Raw genomic sequence first — 17,542 nt, forward strand, 5'->3', positions numbered from 1 at the left:
GTGAAGTAAGAGCATAACGATATTCACTGCGTGCCTCAGCACTCATTGGATTGCACACATCAAAATGTATTACTTCCAACAAGTTGCTCTCTTGTTCCATCTCACTGAAAACGAGGCCTTTCAGTCATCTTGCCCATGTGGTATGATTTGCATGTCTCAAGTGATTCAAAATCAAGTGAGTCCAAACGATCCATCTGTATGGAGTTTCTTCATGCATATATACCAATAGACATGGTTCGCATGTCTCAATCTTTTCAAAAACAAGTGAGTCCAAAGATCCATCAACATGGAGCTTCTTCATGCATTTTATACCAATATGACTCAAATGGCAATGCCACAAGTATGTTGTACTATCATTACTATCTTATATCTTTTGGCATGAACATGTGTATCACTACGATCGAGATTCAATAAACCATTCATTTTAGGTGCAAGACCATTGAAGGTATTATTCAAATAAATAGAGTAACCATTATTCTCCTTAAATGAATAAACGTATTGCGATAAACATAATCCAATCATGTCTATGCTCAATGCAAACACCAAATAACAATTATTTAGGTTTAACACCAATCTCGATGGTAGAGGGAGCATGCGATGCTTGATCACATCAACCTTGGAAACACTTTCAACACATATCGTCATCTCACCTTTAGCTAGTCTCCATTTATTCCGCGGCTTTTATTTCGAGTTACTAACACTTAGCAACCGAACCGGTATCTAATACCCTGGTGCTACTAGGAGTACTAGTAAAGTACACATTAATATAATGTATATCCAATATACTTCTGTCGACCTTGCCAGCCTTCTCATCTATGAAGTATCTAGGGTAGTTCTGCTTCAGTGACCGTTCCCCTCATTTTAGAAGCACTTAGTCTCGGGTTTGGGTTCAACCTTGGGTTTCTTCACTAGAGCAGCAACTGATTTGTCGTTTCATGAAGTATCCCTTCTTGCCCTTGCCCTTCTTGAAACTAGTGGTTTTACTAACCATCAACAATTGATGCTCCTACTTGATTTCTACTTTCGCGGTGTCAAACATCGCGAATAGCTCAAGGATCGTCATATCTATCCCTGATCTGTTATATTTCATCACGAAGCTCTAGTAGCTTGGTGGCAGTGACTTTCGAGAACCATCACTATCTCATATGGAAGATTAACTCCCACTCGATTCAAGTGATTGTAGTACTCAGACAATCTCAGCACATGCTCAATGATTGAGCTTTTCTCCCTTAGTTTGCAGGCTTAAGAAACTTGTCAGAGGTCTCATACCTCTTGACGTGGGCACTAGTCTGAAATCCCAATTTCAGTCGTTGGAACATCTCATATGTTCTGCGATGTTTCAAAAACGTCTTCGGCGCCTCAATTCTAAACCGTTAGCATTACGCACTGAACTATCACGTAGTCATCAAAACGTGTATGTCAGATGTTCGCAACATCCACAGACGACGCTCAAGGTTCAACACACCGAGCGGTGCATTAAGGACATAAGCCTTCTGCGCAGCAATGAGGATAATCCTCAGTTTACGAACCCAGTCCGCATAATTGCTACTATCAACTTTCAACTAAAATTTCTCTAGGAACATATCTTAAATAGTAGAACTAAAGCGTAAGCTACGACATAATTTGCAAAGACCTTTTGACTATGTTCATGATAATTAAGTTCATCTGATTATTTAATGAACTCCCACTTAGATAGACATCCCTCTAGTCATCTAAGTGATACATGATCCGAGTCAACTAGGCCGTGTCCGATCATCACGTGAGACGGACTAGTCATCATCGGTGAACATCTTCATGTTGATCGTATCTACTATACGACTCATGTTCGACCTTTCGGTCTCTTGTGTTCCGAGGCCATGTCTGTACATGCTAGGCTTGTCAAGTCAACCTAAGTGTTTTGCATGTGTAAATCTGGCTTACACCCGTTGTATGTGAACGTTAGAATCTATCACACCCGATCATCACGTGGTGCTTCGAAACAACGAACTTTCGCAACGGTGCACAGTTAGGGGGAACACTTTCTTGAAATTTTAGCGAGGGATCATCTTATTTATGCTACCGTCGTTCTAAGCAAATAAGATGTAAAAACATGATAAACATCACATGCAATCAAATAATGACATGATATGCCCAATATCATTGTTTGCTCCTTTTGATCTCCATCTTCGGGGCGCCATGATCATCATCGTCACCGGCATGACACCATGATCTCCATCATCGTGTCTTCATGAAGTTGTCTCGCCAACTATTACTTCTACTACTATGGCTAACGGTTTAGCAATAAAGTAAAGTAATTACATGGCGTTATTCAATGACACGCAGGTCATACAATAAATTAAGACAACTCCTATGGCTCCTGCCAGTTGTCATACTCATCGACATGCAAGTCGTGATTCCTATTACAATAACATGATCAATCTCATACATCACATATATATATCATTCATCACATCCTTTTGGCCATATCACATCACACGGCATATGCTGCAAGAACAAGTTAGACGTCCTCTAATTGTTGTTGCAAGTTTTTTACGTGGCTGCTATAGGTTTCTAGCAAGAACGTTTCTTACCTACGCCAAAACCACAACGTGATATGCCAATTGCTATTTACCCTTCATAAGGACCCTTTTCATCGAATCCGATCCGACTAAAGTGGGAGAGACAGACACCCGCTAGCCACCTTATGCAACTAGTGCATGTCAGTCGGTGGAACCTGTCTCACGTAAGCGTACGTGTAAGGTCGGTCCGGGCCGCTTCATCCCACAATGCCGCCGAATCAAGATAAGACTAGTAACGGTAAGCAAATTGAACAAATCATCGCCCACAACTACTTTGTGTTCTACTCGTGCATAGAATCTACGCATAGACCTAGCTCATGATGCCACTGTTGGGGAACGTAGTAATAATTCAAAATTTTCCTACATGTCATCAAGATCAATCTAGGAGATGCTAGCAACGAGAGAGAGGGAGTGCATCTTCATACCCTTGAAGATCGCTAAGCGGAAGCGTTACAAGAACGCGGTTGATGGAGTCGTACTCGCGGCGATTCAAATCGCGGAGGATCCGATCTAGCGCCGAACGGACGGCGCCTCCGCGTTCAACACACGTACAGCCCGGGGACGTCTCCTCCTTCTTGATCCAGCAAGGGGAGAGGAGAAATTGAGGGAGAACTCCAGCAGCACGACGGCGTGGTGGCAATGGAGCTCGTGGTTCTCCGGCAGAGCTTCGCTAAGCACTACGGAGGAGGAGGAGGAGGAGTTGGACGAGGAGAGGGCTGCGCCAAGGGAAGGGTGTGGCTGCCCTCCCACCCCCTCACTATATATAGGGGGGAGGGGAGAGGGGGTCGGTCCCTCTAGATGGATCTAGAGGAGGAGGCGGCGGCCAGGGGAAACCCTAGATGGGTTTGGGCGCCCCCACCCCCTAGGAAACTTGCCCCCCAAGCCGGGAGGGGCGGCTGCCCTAGGGGTGGCGCCCCCACCTTTCCTGGTTACGTGAGAGGGGTTGGGAGGGGCGCACAGCCCCTTAGTGGGCTGGTTTGCCCCTTCCCCTTAGCCCATAAGGCCCCCCAACGCTTGCCGGGGCCTCCGAAACCCCTTTCGGACATGCTGGCCATAGCCTGGTACCCCCGAAACAATTCCGGACTCCAATACCCTTCGTTCAATATACCGATCTTCACCTCCGGACCATTCCGGAGCTCCTCGTCATATCCAGGATCTCATCCGGGGCTCCGAACAACCTTTGGTAACCACATACAATTTCCCATAACAACTCTAGCATCACCGAACCTTAAGTGTGTAGACCCTACGGGTTCGGGAACCATGCAGACATGACCGAGACACCTCTCCGGCCAATAACCAATAGCGGGATCTGGATACCCATATTGGCTCCCACATGTTCCACAATGATCTCATCGGATGAACCACAATGTCGGGGATTCAATCAATCCCGTATTCAATTCCCTTTGTCTATCGGTATGTTACTTGCCTGAGATTCGATCGTCGGTATCCCCATACCTCGTTCAATCTTGTTACCGGCAAGTCTCTTTACTCGTTCCGTAACGCATGATGCCGTGGCTAACTCATTAGTCACATTGAGCTCATTATGATGATGCATTACCGAGTGGGCCCAGAGATACCTCTCCGTCATACGGAGTGACAAATCCCAGTCTCGATTCGTGCCAACCCAATAGACACTTTCGGAGATACCTGTAGTGCACCTTTATAGCCACCCAGTTACGTTGTGACGTTTGGTACACCCAAAGCATTCCTACGGTATCCGGGAGTTGCACAATCTCATGGTCTAAGGAAACGATACTTGACATTAGAAAAGCTCTTAGCAAACGAACTACACCATCTTGTGCTTAGGATTGGGTATTGTCCATCACATCATTCTCCTAATGATGTGATCCTGTTATCAATGACATCCAATGTCCATGGTCAGGAAACCATAACCATCTATTGATCAACGAGGACATGTTGTGGTCTATGTATTCACACATGTATTACGGTTTCGAGTTAATACAATTATAGCATGAACAATAGACAATTATCATGAACAAGGAAATACAATAATAACTATTTTATTATTGCCTCTAGGGCATATTTCCAACAGCTACTAGCTATGGACACGTAGGTCTGTGGTAAACTACTCACACATCATTGGAAGGACATCAAGGTTGATGTAGAGCCCCTCTGTGGTCGATTTCCCCTCCGGCAGAGTACCGGAGAAGGCCTCCAGATGGGATCTCGCGAGAACAGAAACTTGTGGTGGCGAAAAAAGTATTTCGGGTGGCTCTCTGATGTCAGGGGAATATTTGAGAATTTATAGAGGCGGAATTAGGTCAAGAGGTGCCACGAGGGCCCACAAGCCTGGAGGGCGCCCCCCCATGGAGCGCGCCTCCAGAGCTTGTCGCTCCCTCGTGATTCATCAGGTCTTGTCCCGAAACTTCTAGAGTCTCTTTTGGTCCAGAAAAAATTAATTCAATTTTTTTTTCTTCATTTGGACTCTGTTTGATATTGATTTCTGGAAAGCCAAAAACAAGCAAAAAACAGCAACTGACACCGGGTACTAGGTTAAAAGGTTAGTCCCAAAAATGATATATAATTGCATATAAAACATCCAAGATCGATACTACGATAGCATGGAACAATTAAAAATTATAGATATGTTGAAGACGTATCAAATCTCAAGACGCGGGAATCATGTCCGCTGACAGCCCCAGAGTTGTGGGCGGGGCAAAGGAAAGGTCACCATCGCCAAGGAAGTACACTGACGCGCCACCTCCAATTTGTATGCCATGCTTTTCTTTTTCGCCAGCTCTCCTTCATAAGTTTCTTGCTTCTTCTTGGTACAGCTAGATTAGCATCTCGATGAGTTAGGATGAAAGGAATGCCCTGTTGTATGTCCTTCAATTTTGAATTTTGGTTGTCCAAGTAATAGAGTTAATGATTTGTTGTGGCAATATGGTTATTACCGTCTTATAATATGCTTTGTATTACATGAAAGATGAAATGGAAACGTGTAAACATGAGCTATAATTTTATCAATGGTTGGTAACTTCATTCTCTTAAGTTTTTTTGATGCAAAATTGAACTTGCAATTTTGCATTGTGTGCATCATGCACTTTTAGTCTGACTAATTTATCACAAGCGAAGGACAGTGAATTCTATAGTCTATTAGCTATGGTTGATCGGCAACTGCATAAGCCTCTGTTTCTACTTCTGAATTTCAAATTACCGTATCAACAAATGAATGTCAAAGTTGTTGCCTGCCACTTGCTGATCAGGTGAAGCGTGGCGTTTTCACGAGTGATCAGGTGAAACTCATGTGTGTTTCCATGGGCGAGGCAAAAGGATCGACCCTGTTCTTCTCATCTTATGAGTTTACCAACAATAGCATCCATACTAATTTGTCTTGCTCGCAACATAGAATCAAGAGGCTTTTCTGTCAACAAGCCCACATCCATCATTAGATGCTTCATACGTCCATTTGCCGTTCCAGCATCCTGCTAAGAGCAACTCTAGCAGACCCCGCATCCTCCCGGCCCGCAAAACGTGTTTGCAGTTCGCGCAAAACCGCTTTTGCGGGCCGGCGCGGACGGCCGCAGTTGCAGACCCCGCATAATGGACCCGTAAAAAAGGATATTCCTAGAATATGCTTTTCTATAGGTCGGCTTTGCGGCGTCTGATCTGGCGCAGCTCCTCCAGGCCCGCAAAACTTAAATTTGCAACTTAATTTGATCTATCATAATGCATTTATTTGCTTTTGCAACAACATTAGATACAAAAGACATCATCAAATCTTTGCTAGAATAGCAAAACCAAAGAAAACAAGAACCACAAGTATGCATTTCAGAAGATTCCCAACTTCCATAACTGCTCCCACAAGTTGGACTAATATCTTCTCCATGCATTCATTGTTTATCTGCAGATTTTTGATTTTGCATTCTTTTTTCTTCATCTTTGGTTCGAAAAAAGTAGACGTTGCTTCCCCTCTAGTTGCACATACAGCCGCATCATTGCCTTCGATTGTACTAAGGATTGCACCAACATCTATTAAGTTTCTTTCTATCAATAAATCAGTGTATTGGCCTCCCAAAACCAAAATGAGCATTCATCGTCCTACACAAAAGAATGAGCAAGCTCGAAGTGAGCTACCGCGATTGAACTAAAGAATGAGCTATCAAATGAGCTACCGCAAGTGCACGTACCCCGTCGTTTTCGCATTTGAAGAACACCCATCCGGGGTGCTTCGGCGTGCCCGAAGTGAGCCACATCACTTTCCGCGTGCAGTCGTCGCACTGTATGAGCGGCATCGGCAAGCCACAAAGACGTTGCCCGTACCTGCATGCGGCGATGCGCCCTTGCCTGGGTTGCGGGAGAGGCTCCCCGACCACTCCATCGCTTGGGGCAGCAACCGGCGGCCGAAAAAGCCAAATCCGGCGGCTCGCAATGAAGTGCCGCAGATCCGCAAATCCGGCGGCCCGCCGACGCAGGAGGGAAGGGGGGAGGCCTCGTGCGCGTGGCGGCCTTTCGGCGTGCTCCTGCCGTCTGCTTTCGCCGGAATCTTGGGCGGCGGCCGCCGGCGGCGCGAGGGGGAGAGGAGAGGTGGTTGGTGGGGAAAGCGCGGGATGAAATGTCCCCCCACCAACCGCTTCCGCTTATATGCAGGGCACCGCAGCCGCCAGGGGGAAACCCGCGTTTTCCCGGGTTGGGGTTGGGATTTTGCCACGCCCCTCAAATTTTTTTGCGGGCAGGGCGAGATACGGGATCTGATCGGGCAGGTTTTTCCGCCCCGAACCGTATTTTGGCGGTTATTTTACGGGTCGGGGCGGGATGCAGGGTCTGCTAGAGTTGCTCTAAGAAGCTCTATAAAAAGCAATGCCAAAAAAAAATGTTAAGAACTTTACTGAAAAGCACACGCACAGGCTTCCCGATGGGTTTTCCAGCACTAGATTTTCCGAGCTTCCACTCTTAACTTAATTGTATTTGTTAATTTTGCAACTGATATTAGCAATCCATATTGCAAACATGCTTCAATTCAACAACATTGTTTGTATAAAAAGGTCCAAAGGCCCCAGCTAGCCCAAACAATTTCTAAATTCAACTTTTAAATTAAAGTATTGTGTTTATGTATATACACACAGACTTTTTGATGGGCGTGGGGTGCCGCTGCGCCTTCTGCCCGCTAGTTTAGACAAATTTAAACTAATATATGAACTAAAATAGTGTACTAAATCCACTCCACTAAATGAACACTGCATCAACAGTGCTCTAAGCCTAAATCCCAAATCAACACAGACCCTAATCCCCAAATCCTAGGTCTAAACCTAATTCCAAAATTGACAGAGACGTAGGGAAAGATAACTCACTCAGCGCCTCTGATTCCAGTGGTGCAATGATGGTTGCCCGTCGAGGTGTCGACCACCCTGCGGGTGAGTGCCGCCGCATGCTCTGGCAGTGGCGATAATGAATGGAACATGTTGTTGCCGCAACAATCGTCCTAGTTGCCCTCCCTCGCCGTCGACGTCGCGAGATGTGGTGCCCCCTCCGCCGCCGTCTCCGGGTACTGCCGCTACCATGGGAGAGATGAGAGGAATCACGAGAGAACAAGAGTGAGACCACACCTATCGGAATCTAGTCGAACGTGCGCCTTCGACGGAGTTGTTAACGGCCATTAGCCGCACTTTGTCACCTCTCTCGCCACATGTCCACTTTGCCACGTGCAAGCGTGGTTCAAATTTTAGTCGGTGTTTTTTTTTTGCCATTGTCAGCGATAGCGTGTGGTGCGAACTAAGTGTCGCTCAGATGGTTAGGTTCCTTGCGGTCTTAGACTTGGCACATGTGGTAACATTTTCTTAGATTTATTTTTGACCTTTTGATGATATGCGTTCAATGTGAGGAGACATTCCTGTTGACCATAAAGGTGTTTATGACGATTTTGTTAAACTCAAGATGTTGTGCCGGCCCAGTATTCCAAAGGTGCTTATGGGGTAGGGTGTGTGTGCGCGCGCGTGTGTTCATATGATTGAGTGTACGTGAGCATCTTCGTTTGTACCATGTGAAAAAAAGGCGGTAAGATGCGCTGCGTTTTGTTACCATTTTTACTGTGGTGGTTTTTTGCATTTCCGGACACTATTGTGGTTGTTTTATACATTTTTCACAACATCTATATACACATTTTTTTCCGATAAAGGATGGATTTAATTGACACAAAATGAAGTATTAAGAAGATACAAATACAAACCAACACCAACGCCAACGCATATATTAAAAACACGATGACAAAAGCAAAGTCATACAAGACAAAAGCTATGACTAAACGAGTAAAAGAAAACCCTATGATCAAGACAACGACTGACAAACTACACCAACGACCATATCCGCATCAATCATCTCTCGATAGCACAAGAACAACGAAAGAGTTTTTAAACATCAACGCCTTCGATAAGGGCACGGTGCTCAAACACCGTCCATATACACGTATGCATGAGCTCCAAGCTACATGTCGTTTGGGCACGCAGGACGAAGGCGCTAGAAGCCATGGTGAATTGAATCTTGGAACCAGAACGACGCCAACTTGACAGCACCCAGAGAAAGTAGAAACACGATCGACACGTAAGATGTAGCACCAGGCACCTTTTGTCCATTGTTTTCCCCAAACATACAACGGGAATCTAATCTTTCTCGGAAGTACGTACAAGTGATAAGATGCCGTCCACTCAACCACATCGGCAGGTTCGGCCAGCAGAAAGCACACTTTCCGCCGGCCATTAGCGCGCGCATAGCCCGGTGAGCAGAGAAACGCACGGTCGCTTCCTTCCGCTTCCGAAACAAGCCACTCGTGCTTTTCCTTTTTCTTTTTCGCGACGGACACGCTACTCGTACGCACTCCCGTTCAGCTGTGCCGCCGTGCCGACGGGCTCACGTGTGCCGCGCATGGACGCATCAGAAAGCAGCTGCAGTTACTTGTCCATGTTGACGCACACACGACACGTTACACTTGTCACACGTATATAAATGTCGGTGAGGAAAAAGGAAACTAGTACTAGAAGACATTCCGTGGGCACATGAGCAGGATGAGCTGCTGGACTGCTGCTCCCAGTGACGGGCCGGCTTCGGCCGTGGTCCGGCCAGGCGTCGGCGTCGGCGTCGGCGTCGGCGCCGGAGGTGGGCATTGCATAGGGGGACGCCGGCGGCCGAGGAGGAGAGTGCTCCGGCGCGGTGTGTGCAGCCAGACGAGCGGAGCCCTTCTGCTGCCGGTGACAGCAGAGGAGGATGCAGGTGAGTGTACATGCATGCTTAATCTGCTGCCTGCTCGACGCACAGGAGCTCTCCTCTCACCGTCGAATTCGAACCGGACCTTTGCGATGTGACCGTGTGCTCTGCCGACTAGAGAGCAGAACATTCCCTTTCTGCCGTCGGAGGGCGTGTGTGGGGCTGTTTGAGGTGACACTCGCGCTCCGTCACGGCGATCGTTTGATCACACAACAGAGAACATCAAAAAGTACTCCGGCGTTTAAGCGATTTGCAAGGCCTTTTAATAACTCGTTGCAAATGCACCGACAACCCGATGGGCATAAAGAATTGCGCGCGCGGGGCATACATAGGTTGGTGAACACATGCATGCACATGTGTTGTGCGCAACCACCATGAGAAAATCTTGAATTAATATAAAGAAGTGCGCGTTGGGCCTAACTACCAAGGATTCACATTTGGAGGGTGGAAGAAGTAGTCGATGAGGTAGTACAAACATTTCTTGCGACGCACGTTTTAAGTATAACCAGAACCTACCCTCAAAAGAAGTATAACCAGAACCAAACTTCTTTTTTAGAATTTAAACTTTTTTGGTACTCCTTCTGTAAAATACTTAAAGTCAGACTTTTAAAAGTTTGACCAAGTTCGTACAAAATATACCAACATCTGCAACACCAAATTAGCTCCATTTACATCCACGATGTTGTAGATATTGGCGGCTTTCTTTATAAAATGGTCAAGCTTAGAGACGTAACATAGAACCTCATGTATTTTGGAACGGATTAGAAATGTCTAACATATTCATGTAGGATTAGAAAATCACATTATTTTGTTTCTAACAATGTTTGACCTCATATAACAAATAAAAGAATTTTAGTGATTAACAAATCGGAAAATTAAGTAGTATAGATTCGAATGAAAATGGGGGAGACCGAAAAGCCGGGCCGGTACATGCGGGGAAGTTCTGTAGAACCCTTGTTGTGTGGCTTTTTTTGTCTAGATCGTGTCCGGTTCGGGCGGACAAATGGGGAAGGTGCAGGGGACTCCCTTACCTCAGTGTCTTAGTGAAACACTAGACGTGCAAACGTAGCAGTTTAAATAAGTATACTTATGGAAGTTAAAGGATTGTGCGATACTCTACTACAAGGTTTCCAAAGAAAACATATTTTACTAGTCAAAGAAAATGCTCAATCGTGAGGACACACCAGCAATAATACATATTGATTCAACAAATTTCATTTTCTCAGCCAAATCATGAATTTAAATTGTCAGATACGCATATGGCACAAGGTCCAAAAGGCAATTCAAGTTGTGTTCTCTCCCATCGCATACATGGTTGAAACCCGTCAGTGCTTTAAACATGAATCTACACCGCGAAATGCACATGTCATAGGATAGGGGTAGGCATGCACCAAGCTGCCGGGGCGTGGCCCTTGGGGGAGTAGCGAGCAAATGCTTCGTTGCATGTAGCTACATTAGCCGTTGTAGCTTTAAGGGTGGCCTGGGGTGTAGGCAGATCCTGGCTACAGCATTGGTGCCAACGGCTTAACTCGACGAGAGAATATTTTCAAACACATGGATAAGCTGGGAGCCCTTTAAAACAAGTTTTTCGAATATAATATTCTCAAGTTTTCTTAAAAATACCAAAATAATGATAATCAAATGCATATGTATGGAGCGAAAACTTTTGTTTGGTTGGTTGTTTTTCAAAAGTTATGGCGGTGCCAATGGTATTATTCGAATTTGAAAGAGCTGAGCCTAACCACACCGATTAGTTTTTTTTTTTTTTTTAGGAAAACCACACCGGTTAGTTGCCGAAAGCGAGCAGTAATGAGAGCACGGCCGCCCGCCCCCGCAAGAAATGCCAGGCTGTCGCCCGTAACAAACCTCGCCCGCGCGCGCCGTCACATTCCCCGATCTCGACGCCGCACGCCCTCCACCCTCTTCCGTTAGCCGACGGCCGGCCCCCTCCGCGCCCGCCACGTGCCCCGGCGCCGTCACTCCGCAGGCACATTCCGTTGCGCATTCCGTCCATGCCGTGACGGAGACCGCGGCGCGACCCCTATAAGAAAACGGAGCCGCGTCGCCTCACACGCATCTCACCACAGCGCCACCTCTCCCTTCCAGTCATCTGACATCTGCTCCCGTCCTCTCCTCTCCTCTTCCCCCGAGGCAGCAGCGTCCCTCCTCTCCGCCCGGATCGCGATGGCCGCCGCCGCCGTCGCCGCCGACTCCAAGATCGACAACCTCCGCGACGCCGTCGCCAAGCTCGGCGAGATCAGGTGCCCCGCCCGACCCCTTCCCTCCGCCGGATCTAGCGGCCAGTAGGCGCCGAGTCCGCTTCCGCTCAACTGTTTTTTTCTGGTTTGTTTTGTCGGTGACGACGCAGCGAGAACGAGAAGGCCGGGTTCATCAGCCTCGTCTCGCGTTACCTCAGGTAATAATGCGAATCTGCCCCGCCTCCATGGTTACGCTTGTCTCCGACGATCTGCTACTTGCTCACGGGTGGTTTCTGACGGCTGTGCTGGGTGGTGTGTCCTGCAGCGGCGAGGCGGAGCAGATCGAGTGGAGCAAGATCCAGACCCCCACCGATGAGGTGGTGGTGCCCTACGACACCCTCGCGCCCCCTCCCGAAGGTACCATCTCGTCTCAGATGCTTCTTCCTCTGGTCGATTCGAATGTTCAGTCAGTGTGTGTGGACGCTCAACGCTGGATCCTGTGTGTGCTGCAGATCTCGACGCCATGAAGGCCCTGCTCGACAAGCTCGTGGTGCTCAAGCTCAACGGAGGCCTCGGCACCACCATGGGCTGCACCGGCCCCAAGTGAGCACCCCACCCCACCCATCCTCTTCACTGCTCCCGATCACTTGATTCACCTTGCATATGTGTGGATCGTGCTACTTTCAGTTAGATTCGCCCCAACACTGTAGTCTCGCAGCATGCATATGTGTGGATCGCGCTTGGATATGCTGGTTTCTTCATGTGATCCTGCTGCTTATGATGGTCACGAGTTACTGTTGTTCGTTAGTGTCCCGCTTGGGCCGTGGTTTTAGCACATAGTTTCTCACATTCAAATGTTTGCTCAATTGCGTTGTCATTGGTTTCTTCATGTGTGCAATCCTGATTATGGTGGTAATGAGTCACTATTGTTCGTTAGTTTTCTGGTTGGGCAGTGGTTTTAGCATACCTTTTTCTGGGCCTCCAAATGTTTGGTCAAATGCAATGCTATAACTTTATCATCAGTTACTATGGGCTCGTGGCGTAGTATGGTCACCCGTATTTCTGTTAATTTTATTTCCACTTGTCACTTAGATCCACCTGCTATTATACTTATTGTACTTATGTTTGTGGAATCCTCCAAACTTCATGATCTGGAAGGGCATGAAATATATAATATTCTTCTTGTCACTTTCAAGGCTCCGTACGTTTATGTCCCTTCTCTTGATTTGCTGTGGCTCTAATACATATAGGTCGACCTGTCTGCTTCCAAGTGCATTAATGAATTAGTCATACAATTGCTATTGCCTACTCATGTTCATTCTTGTTGTGACATTTTTATTACTATGGGCTTGTGGCATAGTATGGTTGCCTGTATTTCTGTTAAGTTTATTTGCACCTGTCACTTTTAGATCCACCTGCTATTATGCTTATTATAGTTCTGTCTGTGGAATCCTCCAAAGTTCATGATCTGGAAGGACATGAACAATATTAATGTGGGCAACTTTCTATACTCCCTATTAATACCTATTAATATTCTTCATGTCACCTTCTATACTCTGTATGTTCTATTCTTTCTCTTGATTAGCTCTGGCTCCAGTACTTATATGTGAACTCGGCTGCTTCCAAGCATATCAGTGAAATTAGTCATAAAATTGCTATTGACTGTACTCATTGTTCATTCCTGTTGTGACATCTTTATTACTCTGACGTAGTCCAGTTAAACTAGTACCAGTTTCATGGAGAAATGAAATTGTGAGTGGTAGCTCCTTTGATCCAAAAAAATAGTTTGATTAATCTGGTTCTCTGATCAATGTTATCAAACATTAAGGCTATCAGTTCTCTTTATCTTTCCATTTACGTATACTTGCTGCAATTTGACATAAGTGACTGCTGCCAGCCTGCACTGCTGAATATGACCATCCACTTATTTTCTAGACTCTGTTGGCCAGTGAAACATTGATCATTTGAACGTGGCGTTGTGGTAGACTATGTACAGAACATGATTTACTTAGGTATTTATTTAGGTGTATGTTTGATGCAGCATGCCAATATTGGAAATATAGGGACCTGTATTTTGCCGCTTCATTTTAAAGTTCTACCACCTTCAGCACGTAATAACATAGCTCACTGCATGCAGGTCCGTCATTGAAGTTCGCAATGGGTTTACATTTCTTGACCTTATTGTGATTCAGATTGAGGTATTCTTAGTTTCTACTAATATCTTCTGTGCACTGACTTGATGTAGTGTGTAATGGTTTGTGTCTGACAAGTTTCACCTGTATGCAGTCCCTGAACAAGAAGTATGGATGCAGTGTTCCTTTGCTTCTAATGAACTCTTTCAACACTCATGATGACACACAGAAGGTTGATATCCCACCTCCCCTGTTTATTTTCTATTGAAAAGACAACTTTCTAAATTTGGACTAACATACTTGCATAATGACCTCTGTTTTGTAGATTGTTGAGAAGTACTCCAACTCCAACATTGAAATTCACACTTTCAACCAGGTATGAAATTAGTAGTACCTCATCTGTTATATTCAATTGTATCACATTTTACCCCACTACTTGCGGCTTCAATTAACTGACACATGTTTCTCTCAGAGCCAATACCCTCGCATTGTTACTGAAGACTTCTTGCCACTTCCAAGCAAAGGGCAGACAGGGAAGGATGGCTGGTTAGTTTTCTCTAACTATTCTTGTCTTATTCTTGGAATACCAATGGATGATCATTTCATTATATGATATTTCAAATACTAGCTTTGCCTTTATGCTTTATTGATTCAACTTTGTCAGACTTGACCATCCAAATAATTTTTTGAAGTCCAATATTGTGGTTTTTGAATGTGAAGGTACCCCCCAGGCCACGGTGATGTGTTCCCCTCTTTGAACAACAGTGGAAAACTCGATACCTTGCTGTCACAGGTGAGCACAAATGGCTTAACCTTCTATCTAGGCGAACGGATTAGTTTGACAGGTTGATTGGTTGCATACTACAATCTTATCCAGATTTGTTTTTTTGACATGGATTAGTTTGCCCTTGCGATCCACATCTTCATAGCATGTTTTCTTTTGAAGTTTACAAAAAATCTATGTAGTGTATGCTTCTTGTGATTTAAATAAATCAAACCAGTTACAACTTGCACATCATCTGTAGGGACTCTTAACTTTGCTTACAGAATCCAAACACCTTCATATTATTGTGCTTACTATTTTGCCAATCTTCTCTCAGGGAAAGGAGTATGTCTTCGTGGCGAACTCAGACAACTTGGGTGCTATTGTTGACATCAGTATCCAAATATGACCTGATTTATTAATTTCCAATTTGATCCTTTTCACCTTTTTAGTGTTACTTTGTGCCATAAATGGGATTCTTAACCATCACAGAGATATTAAACCACCTGATCACTAACCAGAATGAGTACTGCATGGAAGTTACTCCAAAAACATTGGCTGATGTTAAAGGTGGTACCCTCATCTCATACGAAGGAAGGGTCCAGGTACACTAGTAATTTCCTCCTTGCTTGCATATTACTGTAGCTTTTAATTATCTTTGCTGATAAGCATACATCGAAAGTAATGGATGTAGTGTAATTTGTAAGTTGCAACGTTAATTTTGAACCTACATGACATGAATGAATCACTCATAATTTATCTCTGTTACATGCAGCTCTTGGAGATTGCCCAAGTCCCTGATGAGCATGTAAGTACCCTCTCCCTGAACTGTGTTGTTCTAAGTCATGAGAGTATTATGAGGCTAAATAGCTGATGAATACTCTTCCTTTGTGTATTTGTTCAGGTGAATGAATTCAAGTCGATTGAGAAGTTCAAGATATTTAACACCAACAACCTGTAAGAATCTAAGCCATGCCTTCCTTTGATTAAGAACTCTCTGTTCCTTCCTAACAGCTTCTGGCATCAGGTGGGTGAACTTGAAGGCGATCAAGAGGCTTGTAGATGCTGAAGCACTTAAGATGGAAATCATTCCCAACCCTAAGGTACATCCGTCATCCTTGGCGTGAATCTCAGTTCCATTCTGTTCATTTGCTTTTATCTAAGCAGCTAGTTCTTGCAGGAAGTTGATGGCGTGAAAGTCCTGCAGCTAGAAACCGCAGCTGGAGCAGCGATCAGGGTATAGGCAAACTTATCTCAAAATGTTGTGTTGGGCTGCCCACTTTTTGTTCGTGATGTGCTCTAATGCTTATCCTTCCTTCTAGTTCTTTGAGAAAGCAATCGGCATCAACGTTCCCCGCTCAAGGTTTCTGCCCGTGAAGGCTACATCTGATTTGTTGCTTGTGCAGGTATATCTGAAATCCCCTTGGTGTTTTCTGGTTTGGTACCATGATGAGACAACAGCTGACCTCATTTTTCTGTCCCACAGTCTGATCTCTATACCTTGGTCGATGGCTACGTCATCCGCAACCCAGCCAGAGTGAAGCCATCAAACCCTTCAATTGAGCTTGGTCCTGAGTTCAAAAAGGTAAGCCATCTTAATCATAAGAATTTTGTCAATTAGTCGATAAAGAAATTGCATTGAAGAAACACGTGAATCGTGAAAGAAGCTGGAATGTGGTTGTGACTCGCTTTTTTTTTTTTTTGACAAATTGTAGGTTGCCAACTTCCTTGCCCGTTTCAAGTCGATCCCCAGCATCGTTGAGCTCGACAGCTTGAAGGTCTCTGGTGATGTCTCGTTTGGCTCTGGAGTCGTGCTCAAGGTGAACTTCGTAGTCATCATTCTCCCTTTGCTGCGGTTAGTTACTGTGTACAAATGGACCTAATGCTAATCAAATCTGCTCATCCCATCTGCAGGGCAACGTGACCATCGCAGCCAAGGCTGGAGTCAAGTTGGAGATCCCAGACGGAGCTGTGCTCGAGAACAAGGTAAGCCTTCATTTCACATCCCAACACCTACCCAATCTGAAACTGTGTGGGCTATGTCATGATTGTTATGCATGGTCTGACTGACACATGGCCTTCTCTGGTGTCTCCAGGACATCAACGGCCCGGAGGATCTTTGAGTGACGCCCACCGCCATCGCCAGTCGCATTCCCAGAAACCTTCCGGTCCTCCTTCGCTGAGTTAACCGTCCTGTAATTTTCGTGTGCATTCTGCTGGGGTGTTGTCCTGGGATAGCCCCTTTACATAATAATTGTAATCCCCTATGTGCTGTTCATCTACACTTGTTCTTCCTGGCCGTGCCAGGGACGTAAAATTTCTTTTGGTTATATGATGATGCCCATAGTTCTCACATGCCTAAATTTGTTTCTTTCACCCTGCTGGGCTATAAGAGTTGCTTTTTGCTGGAGTATTTTGTGTCTCCTTTGCCAGTTGTGCCATGCGTAATCCACACTTGGTTGTGGATATTTTAGATCACAAAGATACAGTCTATTGACAATCTTTTTCACGGAACCTGAATTGTTTGCTTCCATGCTCCCATTGTGCAAGCAAAAAAAAATCATAGTTGCAACTTTGTCATGAACTGGGAAGGGATCGTGCTTGGCAACTTTGTCGTGTGCTTATTCCTTTTAGTTGCAACTTTGTCATGAACTGGGAAGGGATCGTGCTTGG

At 45.4% G+C, this 17,542-nt stretch overlaps 1 protein-coding gene across 1 annotated transcript; it reads left to right on the forward strand.

Annotated features, from left to right (window-relative positions):
• Positions 1-11,814: 11,814 nt before the first annotated feature.
• On the forward strand, positions 11,815-17,224 carry LOC123122544 (UTP--glucose-1-phosphate uridylyltransferase). The gene is made up of 20 exons (XM_044542744.1): positions 11,815-12,037; positions 12,145-12,192; positions 12,300-12,391; positions 12,487-12,577; positions 14,112-14,172; positions 14,261-14,338; positions 14,432-14,482; positions 14,579-14,652; positions 14,827-14,899; positions 15,207-15,264; positions 15,362-15,474; positions 15,645-15,677; positions 15,774-15,826; positions 15,897-15,972; positions 16,050-16,106; positions 16,192-16,275; positions 16,356-16,454; positions 16,585-16,689; positions 16,784-16,855; positions 16,966-17,224. Exons 1-20 carry the CDS (start codon positions 11,961-11,963, stop codon positions 16,990-16,992), a joined length of 1,422 nt encoding a protein of 473 aa, XP_044398679.1. The 5' UTR covers positions 11,815-11,960; the 3' UTR covers positions 16,993-17,224.
• The last annotated feature ends 318 nt before the right edge of the window (positions 17,225-17,542 follow it).

Source organism: Triticum aestivum, chromosome 5D (genome assembly GCF_018294505.1).
Source record: "Triticum aestivum cultivar Chinese Spring chromosome 5D, IWGSC CS RefSeq v2.1, whole genome shotgun sequence".
Lineage (NCBI taxonomy): Eukaryota > Viridiplantae > Streptophyta > Magnoliopsida > Poales > Poaceae > Triticum > Triticum aestivum.